Here is a 21,084-nt window from a genome sequence, read left to right on the forward strand (position 1 = left end):
GAAATATTGAGACACTTATACACTGCTGGTGGGACTGTCAAATGCCACAACCACTGTGGAAAGCAGTGTGGCTATTCCTTAAAAAGTTGAAATTAGAAATACCATTTGACCCAGCAATTCGATTAGAACGTATATGTTCTAAAGTAGTGAGAGCCAGGACAAGAACAGATATATGCACACCCACGTTCACTCTAGCACTATTTACAATAGGAAAAAGATGGTAACAACTTAGGTGCCCACCAACAGAAGAATGCATAACCCAACTACTGACATACACACGATGAAATACTATATAACACAAAAGAATAATGTAGAATCTGCAAAACACCGCATAATTTGGATGAACTTGGAGGACATTATGCTGAGTAAAATAAGTGAATCACAGAAAGACAAATATATTATTAGTTCATTACTGTAAGAAGTCAAGGAAAGGTTTATATATGGAAGGAAACTTTGTTGGTTACCAGGTATGGGAGGGCAGGGAGGAAACACTGCAAAAATAAAAATTAAATTAAAAGAAAAAAAGAAATGCCTAGCATGTCCTTTGCTTTTGGTTTTCTAACTCCAGATCTTCACACATTTCAATATAACACTTTACTTTCATCTTCTGCAGTTGTCCTTTGAAATCTGCTACTCAGCTCTTTTACTCTATCATTTTGTCCACTTGCTTTAGCTACTTTACATTCAAGATCAAGCCTCAGAGTCTTTTCTGGAAACCATTTTGGTCTTTTTTTTTCTCTCCCCACTGCCTTTTCAATGACTTTTTGCTCTCTTCATGTATGCTGTCCATGATATCATCCAACAGCTCATCTGGTTTTTAGTCATTAGTGTTAAATGCACCAAATCTATTCTTAAAATGATCTTGAAATTCAAATGGGATATACTCAAGGTAATACTTTGGCCTGTGTGGATGTAATTTTATTCAGCTTCAATTTGAACTTGAATATGAACAACTGATGGACTATTTTGCAGTTGGCCACTAGCCTCGTTCTGACTGATATTGAGCTTATACACTGTCTCTTTCCACAGATGTAGCTGACTTGATTCCTGTGTATTCCATGTGGCAATGTCCACATGTATAGTTGTCACTCACTTTCTTGACAAAAGGTATTTGTAACAAAAAAGTCTTTGATCTTGCAAAATTCTATCATATATTTCTGGCATTGTTTCAATCACCAAGGCCATAATTTGCAACTACTGATCTTCTTTTTTTCCAACTTCCACATTCTAATCACTAGTAATTATCACTACATCTTGATTGCATGTTTGATCAATAGCAGAGTGCTGAAATTGGTAAGAATCTTCAATATTTTAGTCTTTGGTGTAAGTGGTTGGTGTGTAACTTTGAGTAACAATTGTATTAACTGGTCTTCCTTGTAGGCATATGGATATTTTTTTATCAGTGACAGCACTGCATTTCAGGATAGATCTTGAAATGTTCTTGTTGACAATGAATATGGTATCATTCCTCTACAACTTGTCATTCCCGGTATAGTCCCATATGACTGTCCCATCCAAAATGGCCAGTACCAAGCTTACTAATGACTTGGTTATCAATCTTTATGCATACCATTTCATTTCTGATTACTTTCATTTTTCCTAGATTCATATTTTTACATTGCACAGTTCAATTATTAACAGATGTCTGCAGCTGTTTCATCATCTCATTTTGGTTTGGACCATGTAAGCTTTACTCTGTTCATATCATTAAGGCTGACTCTCCTTTGAGGAGATAGCTTTTCCTCAGTCGTATTTTGGGGTCCTTCCACCTGAGGGGTTCATCTTCTAGCACTTTATCAGACAATGTTCCATTGATATTCATAAGATTTCACTGGCCGATATTTTCAAAAATATTTTACTGGGTCTTTCCTAGTCTGTTTTAGTCTGGAACCTCCACTGAAACCTGTCCAACATGGGTGAGCTTGCTAGTGTTTGAAATCCAATAACATACACTACAGCAACACAAAAATAACCATAGTATGAGAAACTGACAGATGAGTGGTGGATGTAAATAACAGAAAAAAAAAATTGGGGTAGTAGTTTTATCTTGGGTGGGAAGGTCTTTCTACCACAACCCCAAATCAGAAATTGTTCAGCATAAGGCAGAAATTTGTGAATAGAGAAAAGTAAAAGCTTCCCTAAGACAGGAGTCACCATTAACAAAGTTAAAACAGAATCCTCAAACTAGAAAAAATGTTACACATATCAAAGGAATTTTTTTTAACATGTTAGGAACTCATAAATCAGAGAAAAACCATCACCTTAAAATAAATTTGGACAAATTACATGAACAGACAATTCATATAAACACACAAATAACCAGAGAACATTAAAAAAAATTGCAACTTCACAAATCAATAAACAAACATTAAATAATTTTTAATGTGTCAGGTAAGTATTCTCTTAAACTGTAAGTGGGCATTTTTTTAAACTGTAAGTGGGAGATTAGTACATGTCTAAAAGATGTGAGATATTAACACAGTAACACAAAAACTAGTATATAATAATGTTTGTCACAGTATTGTTAATATCAGTGACAAACAAGAAACAGTATGATTACCCATCAATATAAGACCAATTAAATAAATTATGGTACACTCAGGCAAAGGGCTAACATGCAGCTATTAAAAATTATAATATTCCTATCATCTAAGACAAACATTTCTGCATAGTCACTGAAAAGTATGTAAGGTCAAATCATACCACTCAATAACAAAGGATTTCATATAATTTGACAAAAAATTATGAACAAACAGCCTCAAACGAAAATGTTAACTGTTTAAAATGAAACAAATTTAACTATACTACTTGACTGCTAACCAGAAGGCTGGAGGTTCAAACCCACCAGCCACTCCTCGGAAGGAAGGTTGGGCAATCCTACTTCCATAGTGATACTGCCTCAGAAACCCAAGGAGGGGTCACTAGGAGTCAGGGCCAACTCAACGGCAAATAACAACAACAACAATGTAACGTAGTGCCTAAAGCACTAGACTGCTAACCAGAAGGCTGGCGGTTCAAACCCACCAGTCACTCCTCAGAAGGAAGGTTGGGCAATCTACTTCTCCATAGTGATACCACCTTGGAAACCCAAGGAGGGGTTGCTATGAGTCAGGTCCGACTCGAGGGCACTTAACAACAACAACAATCTCTATGCTATGGAGCTCTGGTGGCATAGTGCCTAAGGTATAAGACTGCTAATGGAAAGTTGGCGGATCAAACCCAACAGCCGCTCTGCGGAAGGAAGACTGGGCAATCTGTTTCTGTAAAGATTTACCACCTCGTAAACCCAAATGCATCACTATGAGTTGAAATCAACTCGATAGCAGTGAGTTTGATTTTTTTTTTTTGTAATCTGCATGCTGAGAAAACAATCCAAGAAGCTGGACTGCATGAGGAAGAAAGTGGCATCAAGATTGGAGAAAGACACATTAACAACCTGTGATATGCAGACAACACAACCTTGTTTGATGCAAGTGAAGATGACTTGAAGCACTTATTGATAAAGATTAAAGACTAAAGTCTGCAGCATAGATTACACTTCAACATAAAGAAAACAAAAATCCTCACAACTTGACCAATAAGCAGCATCATGGTAAATGGAGAAAAGACTGAAGTTGACAAAGATTTCATATTACGTGGTTCTACAATCAACACCAATGGAAGCACCAGTCAAGAAATCAGACTTCCTTGTATCAGACAAATCTACTGCTAAAGACCTCTTTAAAGTGCTGAAGAGCAAAGATGTCTCTTTGAAGACTAAGGTGAACCTCACCCAAGCCATGTGTTTTCTTTCAATAGCCTCATATGCATATGAGAGCCTGACAATGAATAAAGAAGACTGAAGAAGAGTTCATATTTCCGAGTTGTAATGCTGGTGAAGAAGATAGAAAGTACCATGGATATGCCTGAGGAACTACCAAATGGGTCCTGGAAGAAGTAGCAGACTTCGTCTCACCTGCTTTGTTCGTGTTGTCAGAAGGGACCATTCACTGAAGAAGGAAACCACACTTGGTAGAGGAAGGTCAGAGATAAGGGGAAGACCCTCTATGAGATGGATTGATACAGTGGCTTACAATGATGGGCTCAGGTATAGCAAGGATTGTGAGGTTGGTACAGGACCAGGCAGTGTTTCATTCTGTTATACACTGGATCGCTATGAGTCAGAGCCAACTTGATGGCACCTAACAACAACAACAACAATGTTCCACATACAGGAGTTCTGGTGGCACAGCAGCAGCAGTTCAAACTCACCAGCCTTTGTGCAAGAGGAAAGACCTTGCAATTTCCTCCTTTAAAGATTCCAGGTAGGAAACTCTATGGAGCATTTCTCTGTCATATAGTCACAATGATTCAGAATCATCTTGACAGAACATACAACATGATTTATAAATGTGCCTTTATTGAGATACCAACAATATACTTCTAAAAGAAAATGAGCTATCTCAAAAATGGTCTTAAGCCAAATTTGCTTATTTTTGGAAATTCTCTTGGAAGGAAGATGGGGCAATCTACTTCCGTAGTGATACTGCCTCAGAAACCCAAGGTGGGGTCGCTGTGAGTCGGGTCCAACTTGAGGGCACATAACAACAACAACAACAACTTGTATTTTACTGGGTATGCAAAGGCATTCATTCAACTATGTGGATTATAACAAATTTTTGGTAACATTATGAAGAATGGGAATTCCTGAACACTTTACCTTGCTCATGCGGAACCCATACATGCACAAAGAAGGGGTTGAACAGAACAAGAGGATACTGAATGGTTTAAAATCAAGAAAGGTGTGTGTCGGGGCTGTATCCTTTCACCATAATTATTCATTCTGTATGCTGAACAAATAATCTGAGAAGCAGGACTATATGGAGAAGAATGTGGCACCAGGATTAGAAGAAGATTCATTAACCTATGATATGCAGTTGATACAACCTTGCTTGCTGAAAGTGAAGACCTGAAGCACATACTGATGAAGATCAAATACTACAGCCATCAGTATGGATTACACCTTAACACGAAGAAAACAACAATTTTCACAAATGAGCCCATAAGTAGCATTATGATAAATGGAGAAAAGATGGAAGTTGTCATGAATTTAATTTTACTTGGATCTACAATCAATGCCCAATGAAGGAGCGGTCAAGAGATCAAATGACCGTATGTACAACAGAACAAAACACTGCCTGGTCCTGCGCGATCCTCAGAATTGTTGCCCTTCATTGCAGCTACTGTGTCAATCCATCTCGTTGAGGGTCTTCACCTTTTCACTGACCCTCTACTTTAACTAGGAGCTCTGGTAGCATAGTGGCTAAAGCACTTGACTGCTAACCAGAAGGCTGGTGGTTCAAACCCACTAGCCACTCCTCAGAAGGAAGGTTGGGCAATCCTACTTCCGTAGCGATACTGCCTCGGAAACCCAAGGAGGGGTTGCTATGAGTCGGGGCCGACTCGATGGCACATAACAACAACAACAACAACTTTAACTAGCATGACAGCCTTCTCCAGGTAGTGGTCCTTTCTGACAACATGACCAATGCATGAGAGACAAAGGAGAATGCAGAGGAGAAAGATTTTTACTGTTCTTGTCTTTGCTCTAAGACAAGTAGATTAAACTTTAAACTGTTCAGCTTCCAAATTTTTATAATTATCTAATGTATAATTCCTGGAGATTTTAAAGCTGAAAGACATCAAAAAATATGCATATATGTATACCTGTGCCCATATGGATGAGATAGTACATAGACACAGCTGCATGGGTAGACACGGCAGAGCACTAGAGCACCTAGAAAATAAGAAAAGGCTGGAAACCACTGATTGCAGGCATACACATCTCAGGAAAGACACAGCCTCTACTTTAAATCTGTAGCAGGAATTTTCCTTATTACTTATAAAATGAGTATTATCACCTAAGCTTTACACTTAAATCTAGGAATCTATCTTATCTTTTTAATTTTTTTTAAATTGTGATTTGGGTGAAAGTTTACAGAGTAAATTCATTTTCCACACAGCAGTTCACACACATTTTGTTTCATAACACTGACTGCAATCCCCATAATTAACAGCTCACTTCCCACTTCCTCCCTGGTTACCTTTTCCCTGTGTCCTTCTTCCCTATTCATTCGTGACCTCTGACCTCTCTCTGTGCAAATACTGTCTTTTGGATCTCCCATGACTGACTGTTGTAAGAAATGTACCTACCTGGTGTAAATATTCACCTTATACACCTGTCTATCATGTTGCTAGAAACCACAGGAGTGAGTTCAATTCCAAGCCTGAAGGGTGACTAGGGGCCATAATCTCGGGGGTTTTACCAGTCTCTATTATACCAGTTAGCCTGGTCTTTTTTTTATGATTTTGAGTTGTGTTCCACATTGTTCTCCCACTCTATCCAGGATCTCCTGAACGGATTCCTTTCTGAGTGGTTGACAGTGGCAGCCGGCACCATCTAGTTCTTCTAGTCTCATGATCATGTAGGCTGAGGTTCACATGGTCCACTTCATTATTCTTCGCTCTGGACGAAGAGAGACCAACTATTGCATCTAGATGGCTGCTTTCAAGCTTTTAAGATCCCAGTCACTACTCACCAAAGTAGGATGTAGAATAATGCTTCTGTAGTATCTTATGCCAACTGAGATTGCACTCCCCCATGACCATGGTCCTGAACCCACAGGCCCAACAACTTGTTCCCTCAGGCTATGAAGTTATCCTAACTTTGCGCCATTTCTTCTATTTGAAAGGACATTCTTAAAGCACATACAAATGCCTATGTAGAAATATCATCTGCCAAACTTATCTATGGTCATGGGTATATTCCCTTTTGCCTAGACATAACTGATCACTCAGCCTGGCTATTTATGTATGTACCCAGAAATTAATGTTTGTTATTACTGATAATGTAGCATTTTATGTAAGTGTTTATCTTTGTTGTCTGTACCTCTTGTGCACTACTCTGTGTCTTCCTTTTTCTTTGTGTTACTGTGGTGGTCATTCACTTCTGGTATACTGCCCTTCCCTTCACCCAAATCAAATACTTGACTCTTACCTATCTAGCAATTTTCCCTCCCCTTCTCCATCCCTATTAGGGAAATTATTAATAAACACATGAATTAATTAACATATGGTCACAGAATTTAAGGTTTCTAGGTATCAAGTTTATAAGTAGCACTTCAAAAGACAGATTGATCTGCTGAGGTTGGTAATTATTTCCCCAAATGACAAGGTAGGTCACCATGCGTCAGAACTGACTCAGCACCTAACAACAGAACAAGCTTGAAGAGTAGTCAGTCACCCCTACTCTTTTCTCCTCTTACACCGTGCAGGACCATACATTCCTATTTACTTGAGACAGTTCTGGTTTATGTCTGTACTCCCAGCATTACGATTAACAGCATTCCTATTTCCCAAAGTGCTCCAATCTGGATGATAAATTATACAGTCACTCTTTTTATAAAAATCTTCTCTAGCTGGTAACTAATTGCTGAACATCTCTCCAACTGGCTCCCTGTTCTTCAACTGACTTCCTAATTTCTCACCTGGAAGAAAACAATAGCCTCCTTTCATCCAATTTCCTGCCAAGATGTGTCTTTTTGTACATGCTCTCCCTCTTCCTGGAACAGCCTTCTCCCTTTTCTCTTTTATGAACACCAATCTGAGAACTCAGATTAAATGGCATCTCTGCCGTAAAATCTCCCCAGTTATTCTCTCCTCTATAACTCCTAAAATAATTATTTTAACACTAATACCAACCAAAATGTACTCAATGCTCATTAGGCAGCAGGCATGGAACTTAAGCAGTTTTAAGTATTTTAAAAATCTCATTTAGTCCTTATAATAACTCTATACATCAGGTTTTCTTTTCTTCTTCTTTTTTTTTTTTTTTAATGTGGAAACTAAGGCTCTGGGAGACTAAATAACTTGGTTAAGTTACAAAACCAAAAAGTGGAATTGAGACTTGAAACCAGGTATGCTAATCAATCTAAGCAAAAGCTTTTAACCAATACTGTATACTATTTAATCTGTACTATCATTAATATAAGAGCTCTGGTGGCATAGTGCCTAAGGCATTTGACTGCTAACCAGAGGGTGATGGTTCAAATCCACCAGCCACTCCTCGGAAGGAAGGTTGGGCAACCTACTTCCTAGTGATACTGCCTCAGAAACCCAAGGAGGGGTTGCTATGAGTCAGGTCCAACTCGATGGCTGTGAGTTTGGTTTTTAGTTTTATCATTAATATGTCTCTATGATCTACTTCATTTCAGGCTGTGCTGAAACTCTGCCCTACTTGATCATCTCTGTTCTTTTTAACTCTCTGTATGTATTTCACAGGAACACTGTCACATATGGTAATTTGGCTTCTATGTCTTCTTTAACAGACCAGTACTCCTCAAATGACAGGGAAAGCACTGCTATCAACAGCATATACCAAAGCAGGTATTCCATAAAGTCAAAAGTGATATAACATTTACTTTTCAATCCTAAATTCTGGTGCATACGATTGTCTCATCTACAGTCTTCCTAAACAGAATGTGGTGCAGGATCTTCTTGGCATTAGGCTGAGTTGTAGAATCTCTTAGACTAAATGAATGGGTTTTCCTAAGGCTAGCATTGTTCTATTTATTAATGCAATTAGCCAACAACATTTAAAACATTCTGAATTTTTTTTACATAAATCAAGATTTCTACTTTTGGAACAATGAGTCAACATTTTTACACGTAACAGGCAGGTAGCAGTGACTGCCTCGTTTAGTCAGAGTGTATGTTCTCCTACTCAACATGCTACACCACTCTAAGATGTCCTGGGAAATGAGGCTAATTGTCAGCGGCCATCAAAACAACTGTGTTGTTTTCTGTTAGAGGAAAATGAAATATTTCTAGTACTAAAGTCTTTGTGAAAAAGGTATTTGCTCATTTCATGAATTTCATGTATCTGGAAAGACAAGAGATTAGAAAGTGTGGATTTAAACACTAATCACAGGTTAATATAAAAGTATCCTTCATAGATGGTATCACACCTCAAAACCAACTACAAACATAACAGCTATTGCCTAATGGCCTTCATCAAATCGAAGTGTACAAAGAGACACATGTACTCATAGTCAGGCCCATGGTCTCTGGGGAAAAATAAAGAGCAAAAGGGTTTCTCTGTCTAAGGACAAAGGGAAAACCAGAAGAGTGTGGGATCAAGCTTGGTACGAGTAAAGAAAAAACAAACTCCAAAAGGAATTTAAATCCAAAGACATACTAACATGTTTGAGTTGAGAATTTAAACACAAATCAACAAACCCTTGTCAAGAATATAGTTTGACAGTAACCTTGTTTTAATCAATGTTCAAAAATACAGACCAAAATTTGCCTGCAATAATCAACCAATCCCAATTTTTGCTACAGTACACCTTGACCTAACATAGGCCATGAGTTTTGCTTATCCCATGCTCACTTTCCAGGGAAGAGGCTAAATAATAAGGCCTCCTTAACCATTCTGATGGAGCTCTGGTAGTGCAATGCCAAAGGCATTTGACTGCTAACCAGAAGGTTGACAGTTCAAACCCACCAGATGCTCCACAGAAGAAAGATGAGGCAATCTACTTTCAGAAATATTTATAGCCTTTGGAACCCAATAGAGGTTGCTATCAGTTGGAATCTACTCGATGGCAGTGGGTTTAGTTTTTGGGTTTTTTAATCATTTCAGACTTGGACTATGCCTGTGGAAATAACAAGGAATGATGAAGAGTTCTTTAGCCATCTTCAGTATGACCTTACAACTTATACTAATATGGTCTCATATTATACTCATCTGGATGCTGGAAGATTAAGATAAATCCAAACATTATCATGATATACAAGTGAGAAAAAAACAAAACAAAACACTACAACAAAGAACATATTAAAGCTTATTCAAAATTCACAGATTTTCATAAAGTTCTTAGCTCAGCTAGCAATTTTATATTTGAATCTTCAAGAAAATTTTTAAGAACTTCTTTTTCTAAAACATATACTACTAAAATCAATGCAATAGGCTATCATTCTAAAATGCCTTAGATTTGATAATCCATATCCTTGCTTATAAACTAGGTTCTGATGAATTGCTTACCATCTAGTCACACAAGGGGGAAGAAAGTAGCCTCCTACACTCTTAAATACCTTTCTTTTTATCTGTGATATGCTGGGTCTCACTTCAGATAACTTTTGAAGATCTGAAAATCATTTATTTCCTTTGAATCACTTACTAAAATTTAAAATGACACCATGATGACATAAAAATCCTATGACCACTTAAGAGTCAATTTTGGGACATCCCATTCCCTACTATAGTTTACTAAATTCCAGCTCCTTCTGTAATGTGCTGATTTCTAAAAACAAGAAAGTAAATTTTCACAAGACTATGATAACCACATTCCTCACCAGGAACAAAAAGGTCCCTGACTGATGGCACTTATTTATTAACAACCTTTGTAAATAATTGAAGGAGATATTCTGCACTCAACAAGGTTATTTATGTAGCCACACAAAGTGAAAGATATACATCCAAATCTGCTATGAATAACATAAACAATCATCTTAAGCAACAGTGTTTCAGAAAAATGTTTAAATTCTCAACAATAATGTTTGCATTAAAATAGTGTGCAGCATTTAATTCCTAAAGTTCCATAGTGAAAACACGATATTCATTTAATAGTGAGGTTTCCATAGGAATGCAGCTCCTTTGGTATCATACAATAGTTCATTATAAGAGTTACAGCAGCTGTGCTCTGAATATGAAGACAATATATAAAAATATTACCAATAAAAATTTGGAAGTTTTAACAATTTGTAAAGTGAAATAATACGTCTGTTTAAATACTATATAGATATTCGAGGCTATGAGACAACTGATGAAAATGGGAAGCACTGAAAGTAGCTATAGAAAAGGAAGAGTTCAGCAGAGGTTAATAAATATATACCATCAACCATCATATCTCACTTTGGCTTACCTGAGGAGGAGTAGGTGTGGATGTAGGCCTCCCTATGGGTGGAGTAGGATTTCTGCTGCCACCTCCAGACATAATCTCCTCTGTTATATCTTTACCTCCTTGGTTTGGATCTCGAATTCTAATCTATAAAGTTAAAATAAAATTCCATATGTACATAAGGATGTCTACATAACAGATTTATAAGCATATGATATATGAAAGACGTAAATTGGGAAACCTATCAAATATCAAAGTTGATAATCACCAGACTGACTTTGTTTCAGTAACTGTAAGGGGTCATGCGAAGAGGCGTAGGAGGTTAGAATAATCAGTTAAACTGAGATCTTGTTTTGTTGATTTCTAGGTCAAAAAGGAAAAATATTTATGCGTGTCACATAAGCACTAATAAATAATTTTATTTACACTACTTTACATAAGATAAGGTTCATGAAATAGCTTTAATGTATGTAAATTCCTCTATAAAATAAAGTTTTAAATGACCTAAATGGTTTCCTGAGGTTCTCTAACAAAATAAAAAATATAAATACCCTATGACTTAGGAACATAAGTTTATGCTGCAGATAATCTTGTATACATATATATTGAAGGATAATCATTGAGGTGGTGTTTTTCTTCCAGCAAAAACCACATAAACATCCTGAAGGTCCATCAAGACAAAAAAAAAAAACCAAACTCACTGCCATCGAGTTCAATGTGACTCATAGCAACCCCCACTAGGTTTCGAAGGCTGTGAATCTTTACGGAAGTAGATCACCCTATCTTCCTTCCACAGAGCAACTGGTATATTTGAACTGCTGGCCTTCTGGTTAGCAGCCAAATGCTTTATCCACTAAGCCACCAGAGCTCTTCCATCAAGACCCGAATGGTTGAAAAACTATGCTGTTTCCTTAAAATTAAATAACATGAAGCCAGTACAAAGAATCAGGTAGATCTGTCAGTACCAATATGGAATAATCTTCAAGACGTATCCAGTAAGGGAAAGATACAGAACAGTGTGTATGGTCTTCTTATTTTAATTTTTTAAAAGGACATTTATAGATGTCAGTAAGGATGATGCTGAAACGGAGGGAGTACCTGGGTCTAGTCCTTATGTGCTGGGACAGTGCTGACATAGGAAAGGACCCCTTTGCATGTCACTATTTCCAGAACTAAATCAAAGTAGTCTTGGCTTCTTGAGAATTTCAAGGAATTCACTAATAAAACCTCTAGATCTGGGAGATGTTTTTCATTAAGATTTCAATCTCCGCTCTTTTTTGAGGCATGAAAACCTGTTTCTATCGTTTTACATATTGTTTCAGATTCACTTGCTCCATTTTCTTCTTCAGTAACATGTTATTTTTCTCTTCTACTTTTATTATCTTTTAAATTTACTTTTCTGCATTCTGAGAATGTTCTTCAAGTGTAACTTTTACCATAGTGATCCAACATTTTCAAGGCATATCTTCTCAACATAGTGTCATGATATACTCGTGTGTCCCATTTTATTATGATGCATTCACAAGAAATTTGTTTCCAATAACAAAGTACCAAGGTTTGTGAATCTCATTAATTTTTTCAAAACTAGAGTATTTTCAGGGCTGTTGCTATAATATCATTTCCACCTATCCAACTTGTGTAAATTTCGAACTTTTTTTATAAACGTTATAAGCCCATTTTGTGTGTTGTGATGGATAAAAAACTATAAACTACTCTTCTACAGAAAGTTCTGCAATGTGAATTTTATATTATTGCACTCTCATTGTCTTGGGCCTGCCTTAGTAGTAGACAAAGTGATGCCTCTGTAAACTTACTACATACCATTAGAATATATTTTCTACATTCTGCTGGCTATTTTTTTTTAAATGAATCTATTCCACAGGAAGGATTTTTCTTGTCCTTAAAACTTTGTACTTTTGCTCACTGCTAAATTTTCCCCTTTTAGGTCATAATTGGATAGAGAACTGATTAGGACTGGTGTTAAAGGATAGTCAAAATGTGAGAATTGAACTCAAACTACTCCTATTGGCAGGACTTCGGCAGATTGAACCCTCCCAATTGTAACGCTGGAAGGCATGTTGATATGTAGCACACCTAATTTAATGCAAGTTGAAAGCTGATATTAAGCAAATAGTACTTGGAATTTTTCGTTACGTGCCCATACATGGTATCTCCAAGTCTAGGGCTGGGGATATAAGAAAGGACTAAAAATGACACTGTCACTTGTGAATTGAGATGAATAATGACTGCATTCATGGGTAAACTTATTTGGCAAGTGAATATACTGTCAGTCTTAGATACATAAAGATCTCTTACTGTTTTTTTTTCTCTCTTGGCTGGAGGGGGCTGCTGCTGCGTAGGCACTATGATAGGTGCTGTCTGATAAACTGGCTGACTCGGGTAAAAAGGCGTTCCTAAAAAATTAGAAAAAAATGAGAAGAAACATTTAGTAATTTTATCAATCACTATAGGACTATCTTATCAATGGCATGATGACTCTAGATAATCCTTTAAAAAACAAAAACAAAAACAAACATTCCTCATAATCATTTTCCCATTAGTTCTCACACCATTTGACATAGAGAAGTGCTCCTGTCCTCTAGCTACTGAAAACCGAAACCAAATCCACTGCTACTGAGTCAATTCTGACTCATAGGGGCCTTTAGGACAGAGTAGAACTGCCCCATTGGGTTTCTAAGGCTGTAAACCTTTACAGAAGCAGATTGCCTTTCTCCTGTGAAGCAGCTGGTGGGTTTGAACCTTTTGGTTCAAACCTTTTGGTAACCTTTTGGTTACCAGCCAAATACTTTTACTACTATGCCACCAGAAGTCCTGTAGCTACTGAAGTGGTCAAGAAATTATCTCAAAATACATACTGTCTTCAAATACTCATAAACATCATCTTCTTCAGCATCAGATATAAAACAATCAAATAACCAACTCCGAGACTGTCACTAGAGTTAACTTTGAAAAACAGAAATCCTGCAATATCATAGCTTTTGAAAAAATCTATTTTGGTCATACATTATCTGTAACAGTGATTCTTAAGGAAGGCTTTGTCTGAGCATGTTTGTGTGTGGGATTGGTCAGGAGAGGGAGGTAAAAGTATCTGATCATCTAGGGAGCTGAGGAGTGGGTCCTTATTTATAAAGACCCACTGCCACAGGGAGTTTGGCAATATCATGGTAGACAGACATCCTCATGTTGAGCTGTAAAAAAGGCTTAGAACAAGTAGCTAATGCTCAGATACTAAACATAGACTCCAAGATCTTTAACTCTGATTCCTGGCTCTTAACTACATTTTCTACCATTCTCAACCACATACCTTTGCTCTGGCTATAATCTACTGCTACTCCTATCTTTGAAGTATACCAATCTCTTTTCCATTTTTCATGCCTCTGACACTACTGGCCTATGACCAAAATACTATCTTCTACCTACACTCATATTAATGAGCTATTTTTAACTTTTTTTAAAATGTATTTTATTGAAACATAATTTATGTACAGTGAAATACACAAAACTAAAGTGATATGGGTCAATGCATTTTTTTTTTTTTTTTTTTTGGGCAGTGTTCCCTCTTCTCCCCTCCCACCACTGGCAACCAACAAAGAAAGTTTCCCTCCATGTATAAACCTTTCCTTGACCCTCTACAACAATGAACTAATACTATATTTGTCCTTCTGTGATTGACTTATTTCACTCAGCATAATGTCCTCCAAGTCCATACATATTATGTGGTATTTTGCAGACTCTACATTATTCTTTAGTGCTGCATAGCATTCCACTATGTGTATGCACCATAGTTTGGTCATCCACCCTTCCGCTGATAGGCATATGTCAGTTGTTTCCATCTTTCTGCTATTGTAAATAATAATGTTCATGCAATGAACATGAGTGTGCATGTATCTCTGTTCCTGTTCCGGCTCTCACATCTCTAGTATATATACCCAGTAATGGGATTGCTAGGTCAAATGGTATCTTCAATTCCAGCTTTCTAAGGAATTGCCATATTGCTTTCCATAGTGTTTGTATCACTTCAGTCCCACCAGCAGTGTATGAGTGTCCCAATCTCTCCACATCCCTGCCAGCATTTGGTATTTTCTGTCTCGTTGAACCTTGCTATAAGTGCTGAGGTGAGACGGTATCTCGTTGTTTTGATTTGCATCTCTCTGATGGCCAACGATTGTGAGCGTCTCTTCATGTATTAGCTAGCCACCTGACTATCCTCCTTGGTAAAATGTCTATTCATATCTTCTGTCCATTTTTCAATTGGATTGTTAATCCCTTTGCTGTTGAGGTCTTGGGCTTTTCTATAAATTGTAGAGGTAAGTTGATTGCCAGGTATGCAAATATTGGCAAATATGAATTTGTTGCTGTCATTTTTTTGTTATGTGCTTTTCCATGTTGTTGATTTCTTTGTTCCATATAATTTTCTATGTGAACTCATTTTGTTTCTGAATCATGCTATCACTTCATTCATTGCTATTGTTTTAGTATTAGCTGAATATTTGTGTTGGTCCTCTTTTTTATTCTGATGTGAAGGTTTGTCATTTTTCCTTGCGGTTACCCTATGATTTATAGTTTTCTTCCCAAGTTTAGAACAGTCCGTTCTATCTTATACTTGTCTTGACTTCACTACCATCTAGAAGTTCTGTAACGACATAGTCTTTTCCCTCTTTTTGGTTTGTAGCTGTCCTCATTTGTCAATTGATGTCTCTAGTTCCCTGTTTACAATCTTGTAGGCTTATTTACTTTGGATACTTCCATGACTGGGTTGGTTTCTGGGTTACATCATCATGTGTTAATGGTCAGTTGTTGTTGGCTGTTATTGCTTCTCTGTCCAAAGGACTCCCTTTAGCATCTCTCGTAAGGTGGTTGTTGTTATTGTTGTTATGTGCCGTCAAGTCGCACCTGACTCATACTGACCCCTCCTTGGGTTTCCGAGCCAGTATCACTACGGAAGTAGACTGCTCAACCTTTCTTCCGAGGAGTGGCTCGTGGGTTTGAACTGCCAGCCTTCTGGTTAGCAGTCAAGTGCCTTAGGCGCTACGCTACCAGAGGTCTGGTTTTAAAATTCCCTTAATTTCTGCTTATCTGGAAATGTCCTAATTTCACCATCATATTTGAGGGACAATTTTGCTGGGTATTAATTCCTGGTTGGAACACTTTCTCTTTCAGGGTTTTATATATACCATCCCACAAACAAACAAAACCTTTGTTTTTTCCCGTGCTGCTTTCAGGATTCTTTCTTTGTCTTTGGTTTTGGTGAGTTTGATGATGATATGTCTGGGTGATTTTCTTTTGGGGTCTATCCCGTTTGGGGTTCGTTGGACTTCTTCAATGGATATATTCTCATCTTTCATCATACCAGGAAAATTCTCTTCCAACAAATCTTTGACAATTTTCTCTGTGGTTTTATTTGTCTCTTCCTGTTCTGGAATTCCAATTAGACGTGGTTATTCCTTTTGATGGTATTCCACATGAATCTTAGCCTTTATTAATTTTGTTTTGATCTTTTTTTCTATTGATCCCTTTCTGAAGAAGTGTTCAGGTATTTGCCTCGAATCTCACCAATTCTGTCTTCCATAGATTCATTCAAAGTCTTATCTATTTCTGAAAATTTAGTATTAATCTTCTGGATTTCTGTATGTAGATTTTGTATAATTTCTAGTTTTTCATTTATTTTGACATTTTGTTCCTGTATTGTTTTTCAAAATTGTTGTAGGGTTTTCTCTGTGTTTTCCTTGATCTGTCTCTCAAGTCGTTGAAGATACCTAAATATAATTCTTTTGAATTCCTTATCAGGGAACTCCAATGCTGTGTCTTCCTCAGGGTTGTGGTTTGAGTCTGTAACCTGCCCTTGTTTCTCCTGCTTTATCTTGCTTCTTTGTGTGGACTGTGATGCTCTGTTGTCTCCAAGGCATCGTAAAGTTTTTTTGTTTATATTTAATTTGTTTGTATGTTGGAGTGACTTGCCCATAATTCTCATTTTGTTTTGTTTGTATGTTATCTACACAAGCAGGGTACTGTTCTGTGCTCCTCTGTTCACTAGTTGACAGCACTTATACATTCACTACCTGTCTCCTTTCCTGTTGTCAGTCTCTCATATGTCCCTGCCGACCTTGGCAAACAGAGCCTATTTTTAGATCCCTGGAATCCAAATGAGAATGCTGTCACTTTAAAATCCAAAATGGCTGCCACTTGGAAAGGTTCAAAATGGCTGCACCCTTGGTCAATTTAAATATCCAAAATGGCTGCTGCATGTAAACAATAAAAATGGCTGTGCCCTCTGGACACCAGAAAGTCAACAGCTCAGGTTGTCTCCCTCCTTTCTGTTTCCCTTCCTGGTCACAGGCCACCAATGTAGTCATCCCTACAGCCTTTGGTGACCAGGGCTGATCTTTAGGTCAATTCTCAGGTCCCAAGACCTCTTGGAAATATTCAGGCTGTTGGTCCCATCAGGGTAGCTGACAGTCTGCAGCTCCAACCGTCTCTGTACTCACTATTTTTGTTTAGGTTTTTCCACTACTTGGTGCCTAATACACTTCTGTATATTTCCTTTTAAAGCTCAGGGTTCCAGGATTATCTTCTGTATCTCTGTCAATTGGTTTTTCTTTTCTTTGTTGAAGAGGGTCTGTGTCGCTTGTCTGCCTATTCTTCCATCTTACCAGAAGTCTCTATTTTTAACTTTTAAAACCTGTCGTTGTTGTTGTTGTTATGTACTGTTGAGTCAGCCCCGACTCATAGCGACCCCTCCTTGGGTTTCCGAGGCAGTATCACTACGGAAGTAGGATTGCCCAACCTTCCTTCCGAGGAGTGGCTGGTGAGTTTGAACCGCCAGCCTTCTGGTTAGCAGTCAAGTGCTTTAGCCACTATGCTACCAGAGCTTTAAAACCTAGTCTATTAAAATTATTATTAATCCAGAGTTCTTTCAGGAGATGTAGTGAAAAGAAACCACATACTGGAGGAGACCTTGAAGGTAGGTGGCCACAAATTTGCTGATGGATTGGTTGGGGGTGTAAGTTGCCATCAAGTCAATTACAACTTACAACAACCCTTATTTAATTTCTAAGGCTGCAAATCTTTACAGAAGCAGATTGCCCCATCTTATTTCTACAGAGCAACTCTTGGGTTTGAACTGCTGACCTTCTAGTTAGCAGCTAAATGTTTTACCCACTACACCACCAGAGCTCCTTGAGTGTAAGAGTAGCCAAGGGACATTCTCAAGGCTTTTTGTCTGAGCAAGTGGAAGAACGGAGGTGCTATTACTGAGATGAGCGTGACTAGAAAATCAAGAATATGATCTTGGACATGTAACTTTGGAGATACTTATTAGACTTTCAAATGAAGATACCAAGTAGGCACAAAGAGACACAAGTTTAGAGTCAGAGGACAGGTATGACCTAGAGATAACAATTATGGAATTGACAGAATATAGGCATTTAAACTATCAGACTGGATAAGATAACTCAGGAAATAAGTATAAGTAGGGTAGAAGACCAAAGACTAAATCCTGGGGCACTCTATGTTTGTTTAGAGGTCATGGATATGAGGAAAACCCAGAAAAGGAGATGAGAAGGAGAAACCAAGGCAATGGTAGACATGAAGAAAATGGTGGGAAGTATTTATCTATGTCAAATGGTGCTGAGAACTGAGGTAAAATTTAGCAAGGTAGAAGTCAATGGTTACCCTGACAAATGTCTGGGTGGACAGGTGGAGAGGGTGTGCAGCCTGACTGGGGTAGGTTCAGTAGTAAAAGAGGTGGAAGAAAAGGGAGCAATGAGCATATATTTCCTCCAAATATTAGTTGTGAAGGAAGTAGTAAAACTGGACTATAGCTGGACAAGAATATCCATTGACATCGAGTCAATTTGGACTCAGTGACCCTATATAACTGAGTAGAACTTCCCTATAAGGTTTCCAAGGCTATAGTTTTTACAGAAGCAGACTGCCACATCTTCCCAGAGTGGCTGGTGAGTTCAAACTATTAACCTTTTGATTAGCAGATGGGTGCTTAATCACTCTACCAGTATGGCTCCTTTAGCAGGACACAAATATGAAGCCAAAAATCATTTTATGTTTTTAGAAAAAGATGGGAAATGTAGGAGTATGTCTGTATGCTGATGAGATTAGAGACTAATGCAGCAGGAGCAGAGAAAAAGTGATAATGGGATAGAGGGAAGAGGATTTTGCTACAGTGATAGCCTTAAATACAGGAGGTACAGGAGGATGATCTAATGCACAAAGTAAAAGACTGGCCTTCAGTAGTACCACGGATAGTTCCTCTACACTAACAAGAATGAACGCAATGCACACGCAGGTAGTGAATATAGGTAAAAACCCTTGGTATTTAGTAAACAGTCAAATAACGTAGGCTATCATCATCAAAATCATCACCATGTCCACCACCGTTGTAATAACCTTCGAGTGGAAATTACATAGGCACAGCATGAGTTCCAGTACTAGAACTCTGATCAGATACCAAGTCTGGAGAATCGGAAAAGATCTGAAAAGAAGTTGTGGTAGTTCAGTTTGTGTGTCAACTTGGTTGGGCCTAGTTGAGTGGCTGGGCAGCTGGATGTAGTATTTCCCATGATGAGACTGATAATCAACTCTGTGGTGGAATCCACTGTGAACAGCTGACTAGCTGCCTTAGGGAATGGTCTCTAGCTTACGGCACGCTTGGACCCTGCATGTAGCCGTGTTGTTGTTTAGCAGCCTGCCATCCTCTGCAGACCTTGGGATTTACAACGGACTTAAATTAATGGCCTGCCGGGTGGTTTGGTAACATCGGGACTATGCCATTTTATTTGTCAACCTTGGGCTTGTCAGCCTCAGCACCGCTGAGTGAAGAAAAGCCTCTAGCTCCAGTGGGCCGGCAGCTGGAGGCAGAGCTGAAGCCCAAGGGTGATGCGCTTTCACCCAGCCCCTAGAGTTTGGCACCTGGAACTTGGACTTTAAGCTTCCAAATTTTAAGAATAAACTCTTGTTTGTTATGGCCATCCCATTTGTGGCATATTCCTATCAGAGCGGCACCAGGGAACCAGAACAGAAGGCATGACTAGAATGTCAGTAAGTTCAATGTAAAGAGACAAAACCTTAGCTATGCTCTGGTGGACAGTAAACTATTTTGAAAGCAGAGCTCAAATAAACCAATTCTATGCTACCCTATTAGGTCACTAGCCAGAAAACAAACCCTAAAACAAGTTTCAACTGCTGTTAGACAAGCAACATACTCTGCTTACTTTGCCATATTTTTCAAGTTAAATGAAATAAAATCTAAAAGGTGAACCATTGCTCCCTTATTTTAAAAACAAAATTCTTCTGATGGAACATTTTCATATCAACATAACTGGGACTGTGCCTGCCATATTACATACATCCAACAAACAGCTGATGAATAAAATAGGCAGAACTAATCACAACATAGTGGGCTTGAATACACTTTTGTTTAGTAAAACATCAAATCATCTTCTCAACTGTAGGCTCCAGTCGAAGAGGCCTTCTACCCTACCAAACAACAATAGGTTTATTTTATTAAACTTCTTAGATAGTTGAACATTAAACACATTTTTACTCTACTAAAAATCTGAATAACTCTGTATACCATATCAATAAGGCAAGTTACTTAACCTCTTTGGACTTGAAGTTTCTTACTCACAGGACAAGTAAGTTGGTCTAGAGCAGGGGTCTGCAAACTACTACCTATGTACCAAATCTGGCCAACTACCTGTTTCTGTAAAGAAAGTTTAACTGGAAGACACCCATACCAAGCAGTTTCTCCACTGCATATGGATGCTTTTGAACTCCAATGACAGACCTGTATAGTTGAGACAAAGTGTATATATGACTCAGAAAGCCTAAAATATTTACTAACTGGCCCATTACAGAAAAAGTTTCCTGGTCTATGATCTAGATCAGTGGTAATCAAACTCTAGCCTATAAAAAAGAATTCACTTATACACAACACATTTATACAATAATAACTATGGAATACAGAAATACATACATACCCAAACACAAGTGCAGGTTTTACAAGATGACTTTGTAAACTATTATGAAATAGGTTCAGTCCTAAGCTTCTGCTGTCAAAACAATCATCCAATATGAAATGATACTGACAGTTAATGGCAGTTTTCTT

The 21,084-nt window shown here is 37.9% G+C and overlaps 1 protein-coding gene across 1 annotated transcript in view; it reads right to left on the bottom strand.

Moving 5' to 3' along the window:
* The window catches only part of EIF4G3 (eukaryotic translation initiation factor 4 gamma 3), a 425,124-nt gene that overhangs the window by 195,500 nt on the left and 208,540 nt on the right, over positions 1 to 21,084 (bottom strand). The window contains exons 7-8 of the mRNA XM_007935664.2: positions 13,257 to 13,354; positions 10,965 to 11,087 (exon numbers count right to left, since the gene is read on the bottom strand). Coding sequence (XP_007933855.1) covers positions 10,965 to 11,087; positions 13,257 to 13,354 — 221 coding nt within the window. The remainder of the gene's footprint in view (positions 1 to 10,964; positions 11,088 to 13,256; positions 13,355 to 21,084) is intronic.

Source organism: Orycteropus afer, unplaced genomic scaffold, assembly GCF_000298275.1.
Source record: "Orycteropus afer afer isolate SDZICR_OR568_19922 unplaced genomic scaffold, OryAfe1.0 scaffold00031, whole genome shotgun sequence".
Classification (NCBI taxonomy): domain Eukaryota; kingdom Metazoa; phylum Chordata; class Mammalia; order Tubulidentata; family Orycteropodidae; genus Orycteropus; species Orycteropus afer.